We start from the raw sequence: 24,297 nt of genomic DNA, 5'->3' as shown, positions 1-24,297 counted from the left end.
ATAGTCACGTCACGGGGAATTCAAAAAAATATAATTTTTAGGGATTGAATTTTCACTCGTGCTCTAAAGCGATGATTGTTTCAGCCATACAGCATTGAAGTTTCATGAATTTTCGTTTTCCTCCGGCCGCCTGCTTTTCATGTTTCAAAGTAGAGGGAGGAATATTGAGGTGAAAGGCTGCCATTAAAAGAATTACACATGCGCCAATTTAATTCGATCGGTCACTTTGAAGTTATTTAAACTCAAAATCCATTTAAAAATAAACGTGTAAATGAAAATATTTGGGGAAATTAAAAAAGATATGAATTGACCTCAAGGATTTAAATTTATAGATGAATAAATAAATAAACATCGATTGATGAAAAACTTAACCAGTTAAGCATAATTACAGTAATCGGGTTTGGATCGCCAGAAAAGTCATCATTCCAATCGTTTCGTTTCCATTATGAATTAATTAATTTCGTACTAAAATCGCATTTCGGCAGGCACTTCTTCACGCTCAGTTTTGCAAATATTTTACGTTCAATGCAGGCTCTCGATATTTTGGGCTCGGGGATAAAATCGGCAGGAAAAAAGCATATCCTAATTGGTCAGGTTTGTAGGAACACTTTTTGCAAACAAATCTACTCCATCCTATGCACACGGCGTTGATTTCCTCCCCCTTAATTGAGCGGGCGAAATTAAGCACCATGCTTGGATCTATCGACGCGACTATCGACTGTTTCCCAAGGCAGGAGATTCTAATCGTAAACGCGGGTTGCTCTCTTGTCCCATCACGAGAAATGAAGGGGCGAGGGTAACGGGGAGTGGGAGGTCATGCCCATCCCTACCTCCCCCAAACCAGTCACACACGCGAGCACAATAGGGGGAAGCGACGCAATCTCTGCCCGACGCCCCGCAGGATACGGAGTGGGGGACTGGGGATGGTGTGTTGGAGCAGCGCCGGTGCATCAAAGCGAGGGCTATTCATTTCGAGGTTTCCCGGACGTGCAGTGGTGGATACGAGCGGGGAACTTGTGGGTTTTCAAAATTCAAGAGAGAGGGATGGGTGATGACCTCGAGGGGGGGAGGACACAACTGAGTAGGCTCATTCGACGATTCGGGTGTTGACAAGTGGCTGTTCACCTTTTTCAGAAGGGTTGGCTTAAAATCATGACTTCACTGCGTGCGATACTCGGCGGTCCTTTACGGCACCAAGGTATGCTCACTATGCTTGTAAACAATGTCTTATGAGAAGAGAGGGAGAGCAGTCTTCCCAAATTCCAAATTTTAATTGTTCGCAAAGATGACCTCGAGGATTCGGAAAATTATACCACACTCTAATGATTTCAATGGTGACGCACTGCGTGTCAACTTTTTGGTCAAGTTGATAATATAATAATAATAAAGTGGATCTATAAGTTATGTTCTTTGGTTATCCCTATTTATGAATTCCACCTGCAAACATGTTACGTATCTTTTTAACATTGTATAATTTAATACATTTTGTCGATATATAGGACACTTTAAAAATACAAATTCATAGTATTTTTAATTACAAAAATAATTAATTATTCGTAAAATATAGACTGTATCTATTATTTGGAAAATACATAGCCTTGAATATTGATAGGTTTGAAAATTTCGTAAATGGCACGGATAAAGATTGCCAAAAATGATTTAAGCGTGGAGTAAATTACAGAGTAATAGATGCCATATTTGGTTTTTACTAAATCAATCCCCATGTTATCGCTATGTTTTCATAAAAATATGAAACTTTTATCTCATTTATGTCTAAGTTGTTGATCGATCGTCTTATTGATACCTACGCTCGGAATAAGGAGCAGGGCTTGGAACAGGTGGAATGCTGGTGAGGGGATAGGCTAGAATTGTAGAGGTGGCACCAACCAACGCACTGGTTGATTTCGGTCTGGGGCCCGGGAGAGTATTCCATCCTTGTCCTCGCGAATGGTCACGGTTGTGAAAACGACGTCCAGGCAGTGCCATTTGAATGCAGCGGTCACCCTTGTAAGTTGCTGCACTCCTGCGGTGAACGCACGCCGGTGTTCCCGGACGCACAAGTGAAGCGGAACCCGCTCTCTCATCTGCACACGCGTTGGGAATGGCCCGTGTGAACAGCCACGCGCTCCGGAGATGGGCGGTGCAGTGAGTGGAACCTCGGCGGAGCCCTCTCTCTCGTGAGTTGTCCCCACCCTCCCACGCACACAACGGGGGGGGGGGCAGGTGAAAGGGGGTTAAGATTCACTAATGTGAATTGCAATCCTACAATTTAAAAGCGCAAAATTCATTCAACTTGACCGGGATTCGGACCCAATTCCTCGTAGTCCGAACGAGTCCTCGGGCACCACGGTAGTTTCACTGGCTAAAACAATCGGCCGTGCATTGAGGATTCAATTCCGCTTAATGAAATTGATTTCTACACTTTGCAATTGTTCCAATGAGAAACGACTCTGTCTACAAATATTGGCTCATGAATTCCTAATGCCTTCGCGCAAAAGCTTGTGTGTGTGTATATACTATATATAAATATTATACACTCACGAGTGCTGAAAAATCCAGGTAGCCATGCTCCGCAAAAATCATGCTCCATCAAAAATACCTATCATGGGCGCACAACTTGGATAAACACGAGTATGAAACTTTCTATCCAGAAAATGGTGCATCCGATTTCAAGAACATCACATTTCAATTTGTTCTTATACCCGTTAGTTTCTTAAAACTTAATATAAAACTGTCAAGAGTAGAAGCTCGAAAGAGTATGTTTTCTGACCTGGCCGTCGTACATCCTCGTTTTCTCCTCTTGGTCTTCGCTGAGTAGAAACTCAATCATTTCTTACACATGAAAAGTCAACACTCTAAATTTTAAACTTTTATCCCTCTTTTAGTAAGGCCTTACTTAATTTATACAATGTAATTTTTTCCTGGGTTTGCTTGGTCTCAAATGACGTTTGAGCTTTCTCCCTGTCCAATCGACTCGAGTTTAACATATATGTTTGTTTGTACTCCTTAATTTGAGAAGTGATTCTTACGTGGAGATGAAAATTCTCTCTTTGCTAGTAGAATTCTGACTTGCCAATGGTCGTACATGAGCAAGGGAACATACCTATATCATCGATGACTGAATTTCTATGCCCACGTCTCTGCCCGTATGCTTTTTGGACTTTCTCGCTTGGCATGACCTTTTGCTCTTTAATGTTATTATTTTCATTCTTTTAAGACGCAAAATTCCTGTCTTCATCCTTTTGTATACAATAGTTGATTCTAACGGAAACAGAGTAGCAATATTACTCTTAAAAATATCACGATATTTTTGTTAGCTTATGCCTGGAAGCCCCTCTTCATTATTGGCTTGCCATAGCTCTCCACATGTGCACCGGACTCGTAGAACATTTTCCATGGAATGAAGTAAGGGATACGTTTTGATGAAAGTAAATGCTTCTTGGACCGAGAGGAGAGCTTAGCACCTGATCCGCAAACGCCGAAGGTTTTACTTCCGATATGTTCTTTTGCCAGGAATCGATTCTTTTGAAAGTAAATGTTATATACATATGCATAGTTTCTATCAACTAAATACCTTCTGATTTTTCTTTTGGAAATCCTATTTGATTAAGCAAGGAGAATCTTATAACAATGGCACCCACGCACATGTGTTTTTAATTTTCCATGAAAAACTTAGTATTCATTTAATTTTTTCTTTTAAGCGCACCATCTATTGGTCCAGATAAACGTACATTACTATTTTTAATATCTTATTCAATCTTTTCCCTATGATAACAACTAATTTAATATTATAAGGTTGTAAACAGAGTAAAAAAAACATCATGTTAGCACAAATAAGAAAATATGAGAAAATCGCTGTCATACAGCGGCAAAACGCGATGCATGCAACCTATAGCTACATTGTATATAGGCATGGTTTTTCAACTTTTTGCTTTTGCTTTGCATTTTGTGCGAAGGCAAATCAAAGACTCTTCCTCACTGTGGGTGGCATTGTGCAGGGCAGAGCGAGTCTTCCTCTTGCAATGCCATTGTTAACACACCTCATTGCAATCTTACACTACTCAAAGATTTTTCTTCCTATAAGTAACAATAATGCTGTACTATGATATTATTACTGCTCAATCAGCTAAGATAAAGCGTATTTAGCTCATCAACTATAAATAATATATTTTTTGTCATAACATGCGCTCGTTTGAAATAGATAAAATGTTTTTACCACTTAATATTGAAGCCCTTTTCAATCTGCTACAAGCGTGTACTTTCCCATTGTTGCCGGGCCCTAAAATTAAACCGTAGGAAACAAGTGATTCAAATGATTTGACGAAACAGTAGTTTTGTGATTTCCTTTTAATCATTGCCCTTTACTTATTTTTTCCATTTCCACCCCATAGGATGCTATTTCAATAGTTTATTTTCTATACGAAGAGTTTTTCCAAGTCATTTGTCAGCCTTCACGAAGGGCGAGCCATTCTGTTGAAAGTCTCGCGGACTCCGTTCGTTCCATGGTACTAGAATAGATTATGATGATTCAAGGGACGCCTCAGAAGCCAATTTCTTAACTCAAATACTATAATTCAGGCACAACATTTAATGGTAGAGGTTTTTTATTCCTCTTATAATAGTACAATATTTTCTGAAACATTTTAATGACATCACGTCGGGCCAATAACATCGCGCCCGTATGTCACTAGAATATCCTCCACGTAAATAATTTAATTAAAATCTCCGTTGTTTCAAAATCATAAATTACAAGTTGTTTACAATATTCCGAAATATTTTCCTCCCTGCACTTCATCTGTCCTGCCATTTTGACTTGTTTTGAAAGTACTATGTCTTGTTTCAAATAGTTTTGTGTTTTTATTTCCTTCAAAGGTTCTTTATTGAACCTCTAAGAATTTTTATTGTTTGACTATTGCCTTCTCTAAGACTAGTGCTATTTTTTAATAAAGAAAGCGATTAGATAATGCTTTTTTGGGATTCGGTTGTAAGTAGGTAGAAAGTTGATTCAGTAATATGGAACGCATAATTTAAAGCTCCAATTTTCATCTAGTACGAATACGATTTCCGCAAATATTGCCTTGGCGAAGGAGATAGCGATAAGTGCAACACTAATCTTTGCGGTAATAAATAGGGTTGAAATGAAATTCTCGTAATGTACCATGGATCAGAAGAAATGAAATGTACAATCTTAAGGAATGCACCCAAGTAACTTCTTGCAACCCCCTCCACGCCATGGGGCACCCTTTGCAGCTTCGGACTTAATTTCCTCAGAAGACAGTCACCGGCTTTGCTTCCCAAAGACCACGGTATAGCAAAGAGCGTCTTCTGCGTCGAAGGAATTACCTGGACCATGTTTGATCTTAACTACTGAACAACTTATTAAAATTACATTTACTGACAATTTTAGACATCTATGATTATCAGCGGAAGTAACGATTGGGGTGAGCACTATCTTCCTAAACCATGTAACCGATATTCGCGTACGAGGTCGTATTTTTTATTTGAATTTCTTAATTTACTTTGAAATTGAGCTGCTTCCATAGCCAAATAATGTAATCAAAACGAGATTAAGTTAAAAGTAAATTGTTTGTATTTTAATAGGTTAAGTACAATTTATTTATCGTATCACGTCCGTTTGAAAAATATCTATTTAAATTTTCAGTAATTCAGGGAAATGAGTTAATGAAAAAAAAATCAGCCTACCCTGAAGAAAGAGGTAAAAATATGGGCAAAAGTAATTCCGTAGAGAAAAAATGAGTTCAAATTTGTGACATTAATTCGTAAATGTATGAATTTGTCATAAGTGAGTCTATCCAATATTCCTGATGCCGGAATAAACCGATAAAGAATTCAAAATACGAATGCCAAACGCTCTTAATTTGATAGAGTTGAAAACGGGCAGAGTAAAAAACCGTTCATTGGGAATGCCTCCTTGCAATTATTTTGCTCTCAATGTCCAGGTGTTCCCTTTATAATGGAATGTGAGCATTTTTTGACGGATATATTTCCGAAGGGAAAAACAGCAATGAAAGGATCAAATATGAGGGGTTGATCTAATGAGGGCGGGAATGAAGAGGCTTTGTTGGAGATCCGTTTCCCCGATGTAATGAACGATGATGCCGCGTTTTAATCCGTCGCCAAAGTGACTGAGGCAATTAGCCTGGAAATAACAAATATTTATGAAATGTTTTTGATGCCGTTTCTTTTCCATCGCAAATTGATATTTTTCGGCGTAAAGAGTGTTCTTTGAAAAAAAAAGGTTGATGCAAGAGATGGAGGTGGAACATGTCTTTAAAGCGATTGTTAAGTTAAAATACAAAATTCATTTTTAAAGCAGACTCCCGATCAGTTAACTAAAATGTAAGGATAATATGACGTAGCATAGGGTATAAAACTACACCCGAGAGTACCTATAATGTATATGGTATATTTACGGCCAATGAATTTGAATGTTACATTTTCTCCTTCCCTTGGCTTTTAAGTTATCCATTCGACGCTGTTTCTAGGTGAAACTGACATCAAATTACCCTTAAATGATGCTATTATTCCACATAAAAATTTAAAGAACGATATATATTTTGAATAAATTTTGATGCATTGGTGAATTGCCCGTCTTGTATAAGTAGAATGCCACCTGGTTATTGATGAATTCGTTGTAAGTGAACCCGCCCCTTTTAATTGATTATCTTATTTACCTTCGGAGTGTAGGCAGTGGAGTAGTTACTAGCATGGTAATATTCGCAAAAGGGGAGCGGATGTTGCATGAACGGTGGCCGGTCATCCCGTGTCACGTGGATCGCGGGATGCCATCTGTATGTCGAAGTAGTTGAATGGTATTGGTGGCCTAACACCCCCTGCCACCCGTCCTTTTGATGGCTTGCGGGATAGTGGATGGATTTAGATGCATACGTCTTACGGTGCGGTACACATACTCAAACTAATGAAAGGAATCACATCGTTACATGTAATGAATCGGCGGACATTATGTAGACCTTCATCATTTACTGAACAGGGAAAGGAGAATCATGGGTTTTCATATCGAATCGATTGGAAAATAAATGACCTATCAATTTTCAGCCGATTTGTCAATTGACGAAATACCTCCTTCCAAAATGGTAAAAACTCCATTATTTACATCTAAAAACCTTACTGAGTACCGATTATCTTATTACTCAAAAGAGCGAGACCATCTATAGATCTGTATGCTACAAATATAATTGAATTAATTTATATTAATGAACATAATTTTCTTTAAATTATTGCATAAGGATCTTCCGCAATCTTAATCCATAATTCAACGGTAAAAATAACGAAATAGTATTCTCAACGATTACAATTTTTCGGTTATACGTTTGCGTATTATTGCCCGCCATGAGATGATGTAAAACAAATTTGATTTTTTACAGGTGGATGAAAAATATAAAAGCCAAGCATCTATCGCATAATAATTTCACAAACAACGCCCTCATAGGCAAATAACCCCTTACTTTAAATAGCCCTATGAAGTATTTTTCATACCAGTGGTGCTTACGCCAAAATATTTTTCCTACACTGGGCATCATCCGCGGATGTTCTTTCGTGAATTTTACAGCTTTAGTTAATCCATCTCTGCAAAGTAAAAAGTTATGGATCGGTTTGGTGGAAAAATGGGAGAGAGAGAGAGGATAAATTTAAAGTCTATTTTTCGACTGCGGAGATCACAAATCAATGGATCGGGAAAAACGCGTCCACACTCTCTTGCGGGATGAAAGGAAAACAGCCCCCCTCCCTTCATTTTCCGAACCGCAGAAGCTTTTATCGCCCCTCGTATTTTTAATGTATTGTTGCGACGCGTTATTTTTTGTTTGATTCGTCTTTCGATGGGAGTAGAAGCGAAGCGATCCTTGGTCGGCAGTTTCCTGCCTTCGGGGAGGGGGGAGGAAGCAGGGCTCATACTGAATGGGAGGGTGGGGAGGTGACCGCTCTTTGAAGACAAAGGACAAGCGCCGGCGCGATGCGTCGCGTCAACAAATCCCGAAGGCTTCCTTTTTTTCCCTCTCGATTCATTGTCTCCGTCCGCATTAATTTATCCGAGTCTGGTGGTCAATCCCAAGGGAGACTGCGATGCGGATCGAGGCATCCCTTCTCGTCGGCGGGATATCGTCTTGTCACTCTCCAGCATGGCGGGAATGCGAAAGACTTAATTACCATACGGATGAGGGGAGATGTGTAGTAGCCTTTTGCGAGAGGATGGACTTGTAATCCACACCCGATCACGAGTTTGAATTCGTATCCGGAAGTATTTACGCCGGCTCCCAATTCTGAAGCATGATCGTGCCGTAATCAAGTGTGGACACGTGGGGTCGGATCGATTTCCCCATCAATGGATGCAATCGCTCCCGATGGTCCATCGCTGCCACCGGCAACCGCGCATTGATTGAGTCGATGGAGCGAATACTAGTCTAATCCCGATCTTCCGCTCGTCTTTTCTCCAGAATCTCCTTATCTGGCCGGGTTAGTGGTGGTGCCCTGGGACGTGATCTCCTTCTTAAATGAAAACCAGAGATGCCCATCAGGAAGAAAGAAGAAAATATTTTTTCTATCTAATATTTATAATCGTAGTCAGGTAGCGGAACAAAGATACAGTCATGTCGAGGCAAGTATTGTGATACGTCTCACCGTTTGTCGTTGACAGTCGCCTGCAAAGGACGTGCCCTGCCTCGAGAGGGCTTATTGAAGGACACAGTAATTAAAGCACCGAGCCTGGGATACTGAAGGGTGATGTTAATCGGAAGAGCTGTCAGATCACAAGAGAAGTAGCAGCATCAAGGAGTATACACATCCTTTGGTAACAAGAATGACGTGACATACGGCTTGGAATAAGGAGCTTTAAGTGATGAGTGGATAAAGACATGATATATTATGTTTGCCAATAATATTGTCATTTTTGTGGTTAAGATTATTATGAGGTATTAAACAGATAGAAGTGAATGGAAGACAACAACACTGGAGAAACAACATCAAAATACAAGGACAACAGCCATTAGAGATTGTAGATTTCGGGACAATTTTAAAAAACCGCAGAACTATTTAAACTTTATTCTGATAAAAGGGAATTTAATGGTTTGATGTTTCGAGTAAGGACTAATTTGGCACTAACCTCCATTCTACGGCTTATCGATATATTTCATGACTTTCCTCAGTCCAAACGCTGTGTTTTTCAAGTTTCATAATTCATCGGCAAACGACATGTGGCTTGTTGCAGGGGAATATTATTCTACGACGACCCCAAATAGGGAGGACATAGTTTCCTTGTATTTAGTCTAAGGATTGATATAAAATATTATTAAATTGTACTTGCTCTACGTGAGACGTGGTTTCAGAGTCGGAGATGCCATATAGAGAGAGAGAGAGAGAACTCGGGGACTTTGCGAGATTCCATTTTGGAACTCGAGTAAAATGTAGAGGAAGTGAACTGCAGTAAGTCAACGATGTGTATCAAAGAATTTCGATCGATGAGTTTTCCTCGAAAGTGACAAATACTGTGCTGTAACACAAATCCGAAATAACCGCATTGCAGAAAGGCAGTCACTTTTGTGTTTTTCGTGCGAAAATGCGATCTTTTTGGCATTGAGAATGTGCCGCCGGTGGTTTGAAAAAATGAACTCTCCGGGGCCTAGGAGCGCTTTCAAAATATTTTCTCTTGATTCGCGGCTCAGTTTTGGAGGGGCTTGACGGCATAAATACCCTCTCTCTCTTTAACCCCTCCTTCCCACCCTACGTTGTCGGTCGCTCTCCTCCCGGGGAGTGGAAGGGCTTTCGCCGCCGCTTCCTGGAGTCTCACGCCTCCCGCACACGCCCTTCCCCCGGGCGTCGCAGCCATTGCTGTCATCAAGGGGAGACGCGATACTCTACTACATTCATATGGCCCTGAGATTGCCTAAGGCTAAACATACTCTCGGCAGTGAGTGAGCGTAGCTTTATTTTCACGTTTAAATAGTATTGTCCTATAATATATACTATAGATAGTTGGCAGTTCACCCCAAGCAATGTTTTTAGCACGTTTTCCTAGTTTTTATTAAAAGTAGGAGTTTTTGAGAACGCAGCGGGCATTGATTTTTTGATTGATACTTATAATACGTAAATGTGATATATTTATGAGAAAGTTTTCTTTTGACTGACTGGATGAGAATACGAAACGTGTCAATCAAACCCTGATAATCATTTATAATGCGTTGGCCTATAAAAAAGGAAATGACGTGGTGTCCCTTCATATTTAATGTAATATCAACTTTTTAATATCATAACCCAGATAAAATTTCTATGAAATTGTAACAATCGGATCGAAAAACTTATATTATATATGGTGGGGACGGTCATCGTTATTCTAATCCGTTGATGTGGTCAAAAACAAAATTCCTTCATTTTCAAGCCTAAATATGTTTGTTCAACTGTCCGTGACACAAAAATAACTGTGACACAAATATATTTTTTGGCTGAGGCAAAGGATGATGTGCTTACCTGAGAGTGAGTAATCGGGCTGGTCTGAAATAGCATCGCCCATTAATACGAGGCGCCCTCTGCGGAGGGAAGAAAGAGAGAGAGAGACCCCTCAAGCAGAGGTGAGTGAGTAAAGCCCCCTCCCGTTCCCTCCTCCGACCCCCCATTCCCCTCCCGCCTAACACTGAGTGTGCTGTTTCTCCCAGTAGTGTGTGTGTGTGCGTGTGTGCGTTTTTGAAGTGTCCCCCGGTTTCTTTCTTCCGTAAAAAGGCCAACGGCCGTCGCCGACGACTGAACGGAAACTCACCCCTTACCCCCTGCCACCCAACCCCTCCCACTGCGTGTGGAAACCCTGGATCGTTCCTCTACGTTTGCGGAGCTCTCTCACCTTATTTTCTCTCATTTATTTTTAGAAAAAAATTTCAACGTGCCGTCATTTGAATTGAAATAGCAGGCTCGCCCCGCGTGACTCGTTTCTTTCCTGGGACATGTGTGGGGTGGGGCGTTTCCCTCCCACCCCCCCGACTTGTGCTCAACGTCTCTTGGGGGAAAAAGGGGCGTCGAATCTGGGGGAGGGAAGGAATTCAAGCAAGGGACGCCGTTTTTGAGGCCCCTTTGAGGGTTCGAACGGAGACCACCACGGTATTCAAGTGCGCCGCTTGATATCCCGGCGAATGGTTTACATCTAGGCATTACGTGACGGGACCCAGGAAATGCACGACCTCCTCCCCCCCAAAAACACACCCACCCCTCTCTTCCCTTCCTTCCCCCCGCCCTCCACGCCTGCGTTATATATTTCGCAATTCCTCTCGGGCGTGGGTAAACAGATTGCAATGAGAATATACGTTGAAGAGAGGGTTTTTTTTTAAAGCTTGGGAGCTGTGCGACAAACTCATAGGAAAGGAAGTGTTGGTAGGTAAACGCTTGTCTCATTCAGATATAATGTAAACCATCAAGTCCCTCTCTACCGCGTGGGAGAAGAGAATCGTCCCACGTGAGATTCAAGTAAACCAAAAATGTGATGGTTTCTTCGCAATCATTGAAATATTTTTTTATGTTTTCCTCGAGCAAACAAAACCCGCCACGCCTTGTATATTTGCCAAGGCCTTGAATAGCGGCGACCGACTTGAGTTCTCTTGTTTCGCATCCCATCCACCCACCGCAGCAAGCAAATTTCAACTCGACCTGATTCTCTCTTCCCCACCTTTATCTTTTCTTCCCGAAATTGTCCTTTGCTGTTTCGAATTCTTTTTGATTACATCCGTATTGTATGTCTTATTGCTTCTTTCTGTCGTCATTCTGGTATTATTGGTATTATTACTTGGTATAATATTCTTCGTTCGCCATTCGAATCCATTTGATTTTCTTCACTGATAGTGCATTCACATCGCCATGGGTTCTACTTTCGCGTGTACTGCTTCTAACTTTCATGCCTCCCTCATCCTCGCCGAGGTAGACTCCAATTCAGTGTCTTCTGGTTTTTTCTTTAAACACCCATTTACTTCCGTTTGGATTTAGTGGTAAAAATATGGAAGGTCTCACGTATTAAAAGTGGCGTAGTTCAGAATCTTGTGTCGTATTGTAGTTTATGAGTGTGTATACGAGAAATAGATATTGTTATGAGTTTTCTTGTTCAACTATTTGGCCTATTGATAATATTGATACCATTTTTACCGAAACATAACTCAGAAATGAACAAAAGAAACAGCAACACGGTATCCAAAATATTGAATCATGCAGACTGCGTCTTCGAAGGCTGTCGCGACACAACTCGCTCCGAGCACTTGGCCAAAATAACATTCGCGTATCACACTAAGGGCTAAGCTGTCGGCGTCTACACCTCAACAGCAAGCATTAAATCGCTCAATCATTTGTCTGAAGTGATACTTAATGAATTATGGACCTACTATCAGTGGATCTTTGCCGTATTCTTTGTGTAAACAAAGAAAACGCTTGTTGAAGTACCACTCCTGTGCCATGCTTGTCGAAATGGATTTCTCCTGTCGTGCTAACAGGCCTGTCACTATAACTGGAAATCCTTGCTTTTCCTTTGAAAATCTTCCTTGAAATGTCCATCGAGGTAATCCCTACTCTTAAATATGGAGTCACGGGACGCAATCGAGAAGTTTCAATGATTCAGTCTCGTTTTAAATTTCACATTCGAATCTCAAGGACTAAGTTTCTGCACCACGAGATTGCTTATTTAATAATATGTGCGAAAGTTATGAGGAATTCTTGAAGAAATTCAGTTCGTCATTTACAGAACATATGGAGCAACTAGGGTTTTAGAAATGTTTTCACCGTATATTTTTTGCAGAGTTTCTCCTGGTTACCTGCATATTTTGGAATTCAAAACCCATCTAATTTTATGTTGTTTTGTAACACGTCATGTAACTTTGTCTCAATTTCTCTTTATTTATAGTGAATCACTGCTCAAAATAAACGAGTAGCCATCATTAGTAGACACCGCTGTTTTCAATTCCCTTATAGTTATGCCATAGTGAACACACTCTATCACGCCAAAGGTGGGAAACAAAAACTTCTTACCACGATATTGAGGTGATTTTTACATAACTCGTGGTGGAAGAAGGCACTTGACTTTTTTGCGTAAAATATTTTTATCACGACATAGATTTCCTTACGGCTTAACATCTTCAGGTAATCTTACGCTGTAACGAAACCTAGGTCGTAGCAAAACTATTTTATGTGGAAAGGCTAAGCGTCTTCTTTCATCAAGAAGGATTTTTACTATGTTACGCCTGAAAAAACTGTTATTTTTTACATAACCTGTGTATTAAAATGGATTATATGAAGGAGGAGTAGAACGAGTGCTAAATTTAAGGATGATTCAGTGCAGTGCGAATGTAATTTAATGATAAATAGTGCTTAAAGGCGCTAATTACCTCAGCAGATGACGTCCTTATTTTGTAAGAATTTTCAGGTTCAGTGGAAAAACTTTCGAGGTAAACTAAGGCGCTTATGCAGTCCTACAATCCGCCAAGTGAAGTCAATGTTCATTGCCAGTCCCAGGTTCGGTCGTGCGTCCGCACGTGGCGTGATTGGCAGACAAGCCTCCCTCCTCCTTCCGCGATCCTCCTCCCTCTCTCCCCTTCCCCACGACGCAAGCTGTCATGGAGTTCTTCTCCTTCCTCTTGAACGTGTGTGACGTCATTAGTGGACTCTACATTGAAGCCGTGTGATCCAGAATCTATTGATATCGTGAAAATCGATTTTTCACGCTTCCTGAAAACAGCTACGTATGAAATGTGAAACTTTTCATAACAGATTCCTTGAAATACAAACGCTCAAATTCTAGGCAGGCTCTTTTTAAATCAATTAGTTGTCCTACAGGCACATCTAATATTTTTCTTTAATTTAGACACGTTTTTGTGCATATAAAGTATAAAATGGATGACGGGCGTCCCGAAATCCGATATTTTTTTAAATCTTTTCAAATCCTAATTTTCCGATTTTTATAGAGTTATTGAGTGATTGAATATTGATAATCGTTGGCAGAAAATATTGGTTAACTTAAAAAAAAATTTTATTGGACATTATCTTAGTTTTACATCGGCACATAAATTTTACTCGTATTTTCATAACCCTGAAAACTGATTTTTACAGAACTACAACCAATGAGTCAGAAGCGGTTTTCTTTTCTATCTGTATTAATCCCATCCTCCGCTTCAATGCGATTCGGTGGATGTTTAATTGCTATTTAGATCACCCCTTTGATTTTTGCGTGTGTACTTCTCCTCGGAGTTGTGCTTATGCGTTCCTTGCCTCGATAATTTTGAGAAAGTATTAAGGTATTCGCACAGTTTCACGGGAGCGGATGCGGATACTAACCACAATTTAGTGCTCCTGAAGTGTAGCATCCCATTTAAAAACATAAGACAAGGGCGATGGATTAAGAAATGGAATTTAGAAGCATTAAATGTTATAACTAGGAAGCAGTATCAGCGGGCCGTAGAGAAAATCATGAGTGAGGGAAAAAGGCTCAGTTTTTTCGAGGAAAAATGAAAATATATCAAAAAAGAGAACTGAAAACCGTAAAAGAAATTATAGGAACTGTTAATAGGAAAAGAAAAAGGAAAGCATGAATCACGGATGCAATGATTGGAAAGATAGATGAGAGAAATGCCTGAAGAATATAAACACAGAGTTTGGAAGAATGAAGTAAAAAGATTTAAATAATAAATTGAGACGCATAATTAATAAAGCAAAAGAAGCGTGGTGAGTGCAAGCCTATGGAGAGTATTTGGAGGAAGGGTGAAACTGGTGCTCTTTGCAAGAACCTTAACATATTATCAGGAAGTTAGAAGAGAAGATCTTTGGTAACAGTTATAGATAAGTTAGGTAGGATAATAGTTGAAATAGAAAAAATTTAAGAGAGATGGAAGGAATATGTATAGAATAACTGGTGGTTGGTAAAGAACTTAGGCCAACAAGCTCAGACATAGAAAGAAAATATGACACTTGAGGTTCTTTGTGGAGGGCGCTTTGAGTAAGTATGCCGTCTGTCGGATGGGATGTTTAGCTGCGGACCCCTTGGCGCCTTTCGTAAAGAGTAGGCTAATGCCGACGCCAGGTTTCTTTCCACCCTTCATCCTTTCCTGTCCATCCTCTATGGCGCAAATGACCTCAGCAGTTAGTCGCCTCCCCTAAATACTACTACTACTACTACGAGAATATGACGTAGATAAAGATAGCTTAGGCCCCGGCATACTCGACGATGAAATAAAAAGGGCGTTAAGGGAGATAAAAATCAAATAAGGTCGTGGGAGTGGACAACATTCCTGCGGAACAACTAAAAGGCTTAAGAAAATATGGGAGGAAGAGTGTATATGGATTCATTCGTAGCATCTATGAGGAAGGAATCTGGTCGGAAATCGTTTTGAGATAACTGTTAGTTCCTATTCCGAAATAGTTATAGGAATCATCATGTGAGGACAACAGAACAATAATTTTGATTTCCAACGTAGCTAAAGTGGTTCTCAGAATCATCGACGAAAGAATGCAGAGCAGGGAAAAGGATTACTTAGGGTATGATCAGTTTGGATTTAGGAAGGGTAGAAGCACACGCAATGTCATTGCAGTAATGAGATCAGTAATCGAGAGGAATATAGAATACAATCAGGACTTATTTACCTGTTTCGTAGATTTAAAAAAGGCATTTGATGTAGTAAATTGGGAAAACCTAAGAGTATATCGCAGAAAATGGGAATAGATTGGAAGAGCTGGAGGCTAATCCGCGACCTGTACATACCTCAGAATGCTCAGTTGCGAGTGGGGAATGAAGAGTACGGATTGGTAGTGTAAGAAAGAGATATAAGGCAGGGTTGTCCATTATCATCTGTTCTTTTCAACGTATATGTGGAGGAAATGATTAGAGAGGAATGGGAGGAACTGGAGATAGGAATGAAAGTCGGTGGGGAATTTGTATAGTCAGTTGGGTTAACCTGTAACCTGAAGCTGTTATGTTTATCCGTTAGGTTTGTTGATAACAAAGCTTTTGTTTGTCCGTCAGCCAAGGGGTTGCAAGCATTGCAGAGTAAATTGGAAATTTAGTGCGGCAGATACGGGATGAGAATCAATATTAATAAAACAAAGGTCATGTGATTTACCAGAAAGAAAAAGGCAAAGCTAAACATTAAATTAGGAGGGCAAAAACTAGAGCAGATAGAACAGTTTACGTATGAGGTATGTTCAAAAATTATCGCGAATTTTTAAATTTCCTGGGTTACGTTTATTTGATTTTCGATTATTTTTATGGAGTTATGTTGGTACTTAGTGGGTCGCGGTAGTCCAGGGGGTAGAGCGTTTGTCTGCTGGCCGGAGGGGCCTGGGTTCGATTCCCGAGCAAGGCACTCTGGGCACCTGCAGCTCCACCCAAGCTATGTGATTTTTCGGGTACCAGGTAACCGGCACAGTGAAAGGAACTGCCCCCCCTACCCTAATGTATGACTTTCAGACACCGTCGGGCTTAGTACTGGCTGAACTCTACTGTCACCTACAAACCGGCCTTCGGGTTGATTACTGTGTTTATTGGTTTTTTTTATGGTTGGTTCTTATGTCTCTCAATTATGCCGAAAATTTCGGCCATTTTGAATGTTCAGTTAATTGTTGACGGCTGTTTTGCTTGGACGTGTTTTGGCTTGTCTCCGATTTTCAATGTTCCAAAAAATGGATCAAAGAATCTGTATCAAATGTTATGTGAAAAACGAAATTAAGTGTGCGGTCGCATTCCGAACGTTGACTGTGGCATGTGGAGAAGCTACTTTGGACCGAAGCAAGAGGGCTGAAAAGATGTGAACGACAAAGAGCGTGCCGTACGCCCGAGCAAGTAAACAACAGACGAAAACATTGGTAAAGTGAAGAATATAGTATTGGCCAATCATTGAATCATCGTTAGAGAAGTTGCTGAGGACTTAAACAAATCGATTGGCTCGTGCCATTTGATTTTTACCAATAATTTGGAGATGACACTGGTCGCCGCTAAATTCGTACCAAAATTGCACAATTTAGACCAAAGACAGCAACGCATTAACATTACTAATAACTCAGTCCACGATGACCCAAATTTGCTCCAGAGGGTCATGTTCCATGTTTTTGCATAATGAATGTGAGGGTAATATGTTTGTAATAGCTCGATTTCTCCCTCTCCGTTTTAAATAAATGTATGGGAGTTACATTAGCCGTTTGCCATTCAGTAAAAACCTTATGAACTGCTAGGGATGATTTCTATATACTGTGATATTTCTGACGCCACGAGATCCTTAAATATACGAGCGGGTATTTGATCGCTCACGGATGATTTATAAGGCTTAGCATTTTCCAGCAATCGTTCCATTCTATTAACTGGCATTTCAATTTTGGGCATCGGTTGGCGAAAACGATTTAGCAAGCTATCCGAGAGATTGCTGTAAAAGCTTTGAATTTGAAAAGTTCGCTTTTTGCATATCTCTGGTTTCCTTTTCGCCTATTACGTTTTTGATTTAGTTAACCGTAGACTTATTTCCCTGAATTATACTGACATAGTAATAAAATGCTCTCAGATTCTCATTTAAATTTTTCAGCCATGCTTTTACTTTGGAATCCACTAAAAACTTTCCAAAATTCCTTTTTGGCCCTTATCCTTGGTTTCGTATAATCTTAATTGATTCAATTCCGTTTGTCACTGGATATATTGCTCCTTAAATTTTTCATATTGGTGTGACATAGCCTTTGACGTCTCAACGACTTTCTAACTTGTACCAACTATATTCCGTGTTAACATTTATGAATGTACTTGCATTGAACTTGTTGACCGTTTGAGTACGTGAAAATAAAGTCTCGTATTCTCTGTATTTCAGTGTTTACTATCTCAATTAAAATTTTCTAATGAGCTCTGTAACACATTAAGCCATTATAGCCCCATTTTTTTAAAATTTCATGGGCTTCTCATTTCGAATCCAATATCGAGAAAATGTAACGTAACACTCTGTGGTAGCTTATTCCTTTAATAGCTTCCATATTTAAGAGTTTTTCGGGTTTCTTGTAAACCAATGAAGAATATTACCACCAGTAGTTGGTAAAATGACAAATTAATGTATTGATCTCAACTTAAAGGAATGTAATAACAACTTGCAGATACCTTTGTCTTTACCCCCACCATTGCTCCAATATATGAGACATTGGCATCTCCAACGATTGTAATTTCTCGATCATGGTTTCGGGGCAAGAAACCTTCTGATTATCTTGTCTATTCTTCTAGGAGTGAATTATGATTCTATTAACTCCTTCATTTTTGTAAACGTATAAGGATTTTGTGAGTAATGCTAGTATCGGTGTTATCAGTGAATAACTAGCTTTCAGCCCTTATAATTATATCTGCACATGTGCTTTGAATAAGTTGGTGACATTCGATTAAATTAATTTTTAAGTATCTTCAATTTCCTAGCTACTAATACAGATGATGTTTTGTTGACATTGCGGCACTTGAATACATGATTTAATTGAATACTTGCGGCACTTGAATATTCATATTTAGCGGAGAGTGTTGTCTTATTATTATCGAATCTCTTGTAAAATATTCCGTCCAATACTACCTGATTTATATTAAGTGACTTATTGTATGCACTGGCTTTCACTTCATTGAAAGCTAAATCATAGGGCAAAAAATACTTTAGAGATCCACCATTTGACCTACGAACTTAAATCTAAAAAATTCCCTGCAGTGCTCGAATATCCAACCCGCTACGCACCTGGCGGCCTCACACATGTAGTAAACACCAGAACAGCCGAGAGGGTTCCTACACGATTGGATCGCCGGCTGAAGGTCTACGAAGGATACCCCGTTATGCCTGCAGAAAGTATCTAACCTCTAATTGATGCCTTCCACTCGGCTCCAAACCAGAGGTCCACGATCAATCCTTGGGACAAGGCTGCAGTTCGACAGAGTCACATGGACCCCCTCGATACCACCTACTCGCTTCACTTCAGAGTTCAATTCCCTGAAGGAATTCAGAATCTCTTCAGATCCGCGGTCCACAGCATCGTTGACACCAACATGTACCACGAGCCTCAGCCGCCGCTCCAACCGCCTTCGTCACCTGGGAAACTCCGCCACTTGGAATGCACCTGGTCGTCAGCCGCTGCCTCACACCCTCATCGCCTGCCTTCTCTCGCAATTGGACCATGACACATCTGACGTTACTGCTGCCTATCGCTAGAATCTCCCCTTCCCACTCTGAAGGTTCCTTTTGGGGAGTGCACTCACTAGGGCGGAGGTAGGGGCTGCGATACAAACAGGTCTATCATCTGCTTTAAGAACGTAAACCTACCTTTGCATTCAAATCCGTTGAGCACAGTAAAATCTTCTTTGTATATAAATGTGTATATGAGTATGATGGTTAAAAATAGACAGTGTTCACGTCTTTAAAATCAAAGAAAATCGTCCTGACGTAAAAATCTACAGGGCTTTATGTGTTATGTGCTTTTTCTTTCGGAACAAATCAAAACTTATACGAATTACCATCTCACGTTGTATCGTTAACGTTGTACCGTTGTTGCATATGTACATTCAAAACATGTTCGAATTATTTTACAGAAATTTATTTTAATGAAAAATTAAGAAAAACTTTATTTTTGTTGCCGCATGCTTGTTTTGTAATTACCCCCTGCCACACACCCTAGTAGATTATCACTGGATGCACTATAGAATAGAAAATAGAATAAAAGAAATCTACCTTTCGTATAAAATACCAAAAATAACAGCATATCTCTTATAACAGTTAATACTATTTTTATCACAAAGGTATTTAACGGATGCCATTTCGATAAATTATCAATAGATCCCCGATTTCCGTGAATTATTCTGGCTGTGCAATAACATTGTGAGCTATTGTGATCCACATCCCTTCAAAAACGTGATTTGGTTTATGTCGAGAGTTAAAAAAAATAGGTAAATATTGGGAAGAAGATATCTTTGAAAAACAATGGGTTACTTACTTAGGCTCTTTGGTGTCAACTTGTTGCAAACGTAGAGAAACGTTGGATTAAACGTCATGTACGATGTATAACTATGATAAATGAAACAGTTTCGGCGTCACTTGGTGGAAATTCTTCATATTGAAATTAAGTATAAAATACTTCGCCTTTCCATATAAAACACTTTTATTACGACCTAGGTTTCGTTATGGTATATATATATATATATATATATATATATATATATATATATATATATATATATATATATACCATATATATATATATATATATATATATATATACCATATATATATATATATATATACCATATATATATATATATATATATATATATACCATATATATATATATATATATATATACCATATATATATATATATATATATATACCATATATATATATATATATATATATATATATATATATACCATATATATATATATATATATATATATATATATATACCGTTATGGTATATATTTCGTTTCGTTATGGGTTATATTTCGTTATGTTATATAGTACCTGATGATGTTATACCATAACGAAACCTAGGTCGTAATAAAATTGTTTAATGTGGAAAGGCGAATTATTTTAAATTTAATTTCAATATAACTATGATAACATTTCTGAGCGTATATAAGATCACTCATTATTGAAAAGTAAGAAGGGGGCGAATTAGTCGGAGGAGGGATTTGTCTTTCCCTTCGCCTAAAAAGACTCTCTATCGGATGGAGGAGGGGGGAGTGACGCCTTGTAATACGACCCTTAGTGTCATGTTAAGCGTATTAGAAATGCAGCAGTTCTCAGTACACAGGCAACCTCTCTTGATCGGTAGAACTGCCAATAACATCAAATGCTAGAAGCAAATGGGGAGAGAGGTGTGGGAAGGGCTCTAATCAGAAGTGGAATTAATCAAGAAACGTGAAATATTAGCAGCAGTTAAAGATGGTGGAGTGATGGATGAACAAAATACAGAATGAGAGTACAACGAAGATCAAAAAGGGATTCATCGAGTCCTCAATGAGGATAATGAACAAGGTAAATGATAAACATTTAGGGTCAGTAGTAGAACTGTCTGAAGAATGCATAAATCCGGGCATAATAATTAACGAGTCAAAATAGCTATCATAACAAAGGAAATAATTGCTTTTTTTTAAATGTTTTCTTTGAAAGGAATCAAGAAGAAGAGGCGGAAGATCGTGAGGCTGGCAAGCAGAGAAATGATGGATTTGACGGTCGGGGTAGGGACGATATTGGCGGCGGAAAAATCGAAGGCATGAATTAAGTGGATAATAGGATATTTTAGTAGCGATGGAAAGCCAAGTAATATGTGGTTAATGGAGAGCAGTCTGCAAAGGGCAAGCGTGGATTCGAAGGGCTGGTTGTAGAAAATAAGGAAGGCAGGAGGGAGAAGAGGCGTGTGGCACGCAAGTGCTTCTGCAGTCGTTGGTGATGCGCAATAGTTTTCGCGACCGATCACCACTTCCCCTTCGGCAATAGGCTAAGACTCCACATCTGTATGGTAGGGGTACCTCCGACATTCCAGTGACCCGTTACATTTTTCGCCCGTCCTTCCTCATTCGCACATTCCAAACGTGCGAATGGTTAGGTGTGCACGCGAATGGCGCCGCTCCATGAATAGGCCGCCGTGTCCGCCCCCCCCGATCTCTCCACCGCTTAATTCCCCCCGGCTCCCCATGGAGGGGCAGGGTGCGAGGTGAGACGGTGGCGCGGGGGCGGCCCTGGAAGGGGCGTGCGATGGATGCCGGACTCCCACGAGAGAGGAGGGGGAGAGAGAGATGTGCCTCTGGCGGCGGCCGCGGGAACAACTCCCTTCCTCCTTCAACAAATATCTCTCCCCCCTTCCTTCGGTACCGCCCCACCCCTCGCCCCTCGTCCCCGTGTCAGTCAGGCAGTCAGTCCCCGGCTCTCGCGGACGGCGGAGTGGAGCGGTGCCCTCTCGGAGAGTTGGCGCCCTCCCTCGCCATCGCATCCTCGTCGGAGCGCAAACAATTGAACACGTCAAGGCAAACTCCCTCGATCGTTTGAGCGCCCTGCATCCGTCCGTCGCCTCGGTGACCGCATCGTGAGCGACCGAGTGTTGTCACCCGGCCGGACTTTCTTCCTCCACCCCTGCACCCCCGGCCATCGTGAGGGAGAGGATAGGCGGGAGGGGATGTAATGGACACGGAAGAGCGGAGGAGGAGGTTGCCTCCGATCGCTCGTTCCCTGGTGCGTGCACGCACTTGTGCGTTTCCGTGGTGCTGTTGGCGCTGCTGGCGGTGCTAGCCGGAGCGAGGGGCGAAGAAGAGGCGGGGGTGTGAGGAGGGGGATAAGCGACGTCCCGACGCGGCCGCTGCGGAGATTATGGGTACGTTCCGGGGAGGACGCGAGACTCTGCCTCGGCGCGCACGTGCGAAGTCGCTCGCAGATCCACTTCCCCTCGGCGCTTGTGTTCAGCATGCCCTCATTCAACTCTTCTACTCATATCTCTCCCTCTCTTCTTCCTCAGCCAGTTTCTTCTTCCTCTCCACGTTCGCTACCGTTTCCTTTTTCGTTCGTGAATGCTCAAGACGCTATTCTAAAAGCGCCATTTTTCGGCGGAGGTTAATAATTTGCGTGAGAATATTTCACGCCAGAGGTTACGGCGCGAGTCATCCAAGTAAGGGCTTCTCGATACTTGAATGATGTGAGCGCGCACACACAAACGCGGACGGAAAATAATTCGCGAGCGCCCATGAATTTCATTTTCTCATAGAAACAAGTAACGCTTGATCTGGTGCTTTCTCGGCGTATTTGCTTGATTAGGGGTTCCATATTGGTCGACGCTTCGATGCTCGACTCGTTCATCGTCCGCAGGGTAGATGCACCCAGAGGACGATGCACGAGTCCAGCATCGGAACGTCGGCCAATATGGAACCTCTGACCCGGTGGAACACCCTGGAAAACTTCATCAAGTGACGCTTGACGCTAATGGTAATCATGAAGCCGAATATTTGGTGTGTGGCAGCCCCCACCCACTCTCTCTCCATGTATTCTCATTGTGCATCTCCGCTCACTCAGCCACACGAAATTGAATTTTCCACCCTCTGCTTGAGTTACTTGCATCCCTCGAATTTCTTCTTGTTCATTCTCACTTCTGTAACTCTCTCCAGGACTTGCTCATGTCATACAGTGCATCCTTTTCTCTTTCTTTCAGGGTTTTCGGCTTCCTCCTTTTCTCTACCCCCTCTTGAGAATTCTGCTTTGATGAGACTCCCTATGCTAACTTATCTTCATCTTTCTTAGGTAACAATATTTTAATTAAATAAAATATTTTGTTCCCTGCCACTATGGGTATCCATTCCTAAAGAAGAAAAGAGTACCCATGAGTTATGTTCAAACAGGGTGTTTTTCTACTACAGGGATCATCTCTTGGTAGTCTCATCCTCTGGTAAAAAAAAACTCACATCGCCTTAACTAAACTGACCTTGTATCAGCCCCTGATCGTAATTCCGCTTTCTAAGGAACAACAGTTTTCCGAAACAAACTGCCCTCGATTCGGTTGATACCCTGGTAAGATGTACATCTCTATTCACACCCAGTCTATAATTTTATTTTTATTTATCACCATAATGGCATTGCTTCATTATCTTTACCTAGACTAACATCCTCTTTAATAATTATTTTTCCTCTACCAATATTCGTCTGTCATCAGCTAATCTGATAGTCTTTCTGTCGATATATTACTGTATCACGGTTTAATATAACGCAATCTCCTTGTTTTTTCAGTTTAAAGGTAATTTTGCAAGCGAAAAAGGGAAAACTCGCACTCGTTGACTAGCACTTTCTTATTCGGTATAATGGCTGTATCGGATCACTTCCACCATTTATTCGGACAGTCTGAAAATAACCTATCTCTTTGAATGTTTTATTAAAATATAAAAATTATTTGCATATTTTGTTAGTACATAAAATTGACTACCGCATTACTTAAAATGTGCTCTTCACCTTTTTCAAGTTTGTTTTATTTAACGTTCAAGTTTTTCGATTACTATTAAGTCTTGAAATGTGTTTAAGCATAAATTAGTTTTTGTGGTACAGAAAATAGTATTAAAATATTAGTAATGGATATTATCATTAAAAGGTTTCCAATTTCACGGAATATTAAATCATAATCTATTTATTCGTGGACTCCAAATTAATTTTTAAAAATAGGGATTCCTTAAACACCTTGATATCTATGAGTAGGCCATCATTTGTTGGAAGCCAAAAGTTTGAAAAACACCGCGGTATAATGAAACTCTAACAGTCGGTGTTATTGGAGAGAGAGAGAGAGAGAG

The 24,297-nt window shown here is 40.5% G+C and overlaps 1 protein-coding gene across 3 annotated transcripts in view; it reads left to right on the top strand.

Moving 5' to 3' along the window:
* LOC139693900 (Kv channel-interacting protein 4-like) overlaps positions 1-24,297 on the top strand; it is a 301,982-nt gene that overhangs the window by 75,235 nt on the left and 202,450 nt on the right. Inside the window, exon 1 of one of the 3 annotated variants that reach the window (XM_071592222.1) lies at positions 21,904-22,346. The exons of the other annotated variants lie outside the window; for them this stretch is intronic. Within the exon in view, the coding sequence (XP_071448323.1) occupies positions 22,343-22,346 (4 nt within the window). The 5' untranslated portion in view covers positions 21,904-22,342. Of the gene's footprint in view, positions 1-21,903; positions 22,347-24,297 lie in introns of those variants that run through there. 3 annotated transcript variants of the gene reach the window in all.

This window comes from Hetaerina americana, unplaced genomic scaffold (assembly GCF_022747635.1).
Source record: "Hetaerina americana unplaced genomic scaffold, ioHetAmer1.1.p SCAF_5, whole genome shotgun sequence".
NCBI lineage: Eukaryota > Metazoa > Arthropoda > Insecta > Odonata > Calopterygidae > Hetaerina > Hetaerina americana.
Note: the sequence above shows the minus strand (reverse complement) of the source record. Positions and strands in the feature narration are given on the sequence as shown.